The sequence below is a fragment of the Eutrema salsugineum genome, unplaced genomic scaffold (assembly GCF_000478725.1).
Source record: "Eutrema salsugineum unplaced genomic scaffold, Eutsalg1_0 scaffold_15, whole genome shotgun sequence".
NCBI lineage: Eukaryota > Viridiplantae > Streptophyta > Magnoliopsida > Brassicales > Brassicaceae > Eutrema > Eutrema salsugineum.
In genome coordinates this window covers 3,273,759-3,275,777 of record NW_006256867.1, presented here as the reverse complement: position 1 = coordinate 3,275,777, position 2,019 = coordinate 3,273,759, and the positions used below count along the sequence as shown (strand labels likewise).

General features: G+C 39.8%; 1 protein-coding gene across 1 annotated transcript; it reads right to left on the bottom strand.

Annotated features, from left to right (window-relative positions):
* Nucleotides 1-1,300: 1,300 nt before the first annotated feature.
* LOC18022347 (putative B3 domain-containing protein At1g78640) lies at nucleotides 1,301-1,810 on the bottom strand. The gene has a single exon (XM_024158169.1). The coding sequence runs from the start codon at nucleotides 1,808-1,810 to the stop codon at nucleotides 1,301-1,303; it is 510 nt and encodes a 169-aa protein (XP_024013937.1).
* Between the last annotated feature and the right edge of the window lie 209 nt (nucleotides 1,811-2,019).

The window sequence follows — 2,019 nt, the reverse complement described above, 5'->3', positions numbered from 1 at the left end:
CACGGCCAAGCCTTTCTGATGGTAAGTAGCGAGTTCCGCCTTTAGATGTTGAACTCGTTGGCCATTTTTCACAGAGAACTGTTTTTGTATGTGTGTCCATAAATCAGACGTGATTTCGTGGTGAGAGAGAGAACTGCTAAGTTTGGGAGCAATAGTAAGATTGATTCAGGATACGACCATAGCATTTTTGGCCCACCAGTCTTCGAGATCTTCTGAATCCTTAGCAGGTTGTGGGATACTACCATTAACAAAACCAAATTTCTTCCGTGCACTTAACGCAAGTCGAGGATGCAAATTCCATTCATGGTAATTGGAGCCGCGAAGTTGTGGCTGTGAAATGACAGCTTCAGGTTTCTCCTGCAGAGAGATCATAGGGATCGATCCGGCAACATGTTGTCTCAGATCGAGGTGTAGACACCGAAGTGGAGGTGCCCTTTCTGATTTGGCTACTTTTGTCGGATGCCATCTTTGATTAGAGTAGTGTTTCGTTGGAACAATAAAAAAAAAATAAAAGTCAAAAGAAGAAGAAATCAAGGAAAATCGACAGCAGCGTTCGATAAAAAGGGTAGAGAATCGAGAACCAAGAATAGGTTATTACTCTGCTACCATGTCAAAAAACCTAGTTTAGAGTAAATGTTTTTTTATTGAATCCGATGTTAAGGCAAAACCTTATATACATAATGATTAATCTAGCTACAAATATGTATATTATAAACTATACACTCTTAGATAGTGAATTGCATATTTAGTCCATATATATTCCAATAAATTGGAAGCTTATTATCCAATATATATGGAAGAAAAATCCGATCACATGATTGGAAAGAGAGAAGAAGCATCCTCTTTCTCTGAAAGATATGAAGCAGTGAAGAGAAAAAGAAACAAAAAACTCTTTACGGGAATCGCCTCTTCAATTGCCTGGAGGAGAGAGAAAAGAGCGACCCGTTGTATATATTGAGTCGATTAAAACACAAAACAAAGGCTTAAAACTGGTAAAAAATCCAGTTTATCAGTTTTTGAAAGATGATATCTCTAGCTAATTAATTAGGATTTCTTCAAATCAGCAAGAACAGTAGAAAGTAAACAAAAAAGTAGTCTAGACTCAACAATATTCCAGAAGAGTCCAATCTTGTATCCTTCCTTCAATCTTCTCCTCCGGACAAACTCTCCAGCCCAAGCACCTTGGAAAACATAGCTTCTTGTTGTCTTGATTCTCTTCAGAAATATGGTGTGCTCAGTCTTGGTGTCGTGGTCGTACGCTCTAACCTCAACTTCATCGCCATCTTGGATTGTCTTTTGATTATCTGGAATCTGGAGATAGATTTGGCAAGATGTGTTTCTCCGCTGCGCTTGTCGCTACAAGAAGTCGGCTTGAACCGTTGATGTCGCTTTGAGTCAGCGTCTTCGTGATGGTCCATGTGTCGAGAGGTAGTTCGTTCATCGAGACTCCGGTTCGCTTCTCTTCTTCTTTTGAATCCTCTTTCGAGAAATCAAGTCTCATCTTCTTAATCTTGCTTGCCTCTTCCGTTACTTCTTTGGGATCAGCACACGTAACCTCAGGGTTAGAATCAGCGTTTAAACAAGGAGCCAAGAAGCCGTCCTCATTCAAGTTTTCTGAGGAGCAACAACTTTTCGAGGCTTCATATGTCGTTTCCTTGTATGCCAAGGATGAGGAGTCTTGAAACGGGATTCTTGCTCCGAACAGGTAAAAAGCTCTTTGTTCTGTCTTCTTAGTCGGAGATGTAGAGACCTCATCGTTAGAAGATATCCCCGTTGTTACCTGAGGGATCTCTCGCAGTTCTTCTGCCATAACTTGCTCAATTAGGGTTTCTTAGGAAAGTAGGAGAGATAGTTACAGCTCGAAGAAGTTTTAGAGAGATACCTCAAAGATTACTGAGAACGTGTATTACAGAGACTCATTTATATAGACAAAAGATAATGTTTTTTTTTTCGTACCTAATTTGGATCAGACTAGGATTCAGTTTTCTTCTTCTGCTAGGAAAGGGAGATTTATTTTGT

What these genes read in the sequence shown, in the direction of transcription:
- LOC18022347 (XM_024158169.1), bottom strand. Translation starts at nt 1,810, where the DNA reads ATGGCAGAAGAACTGCGAGAGATCCCTCAGGTAACAACGGGGATATCT.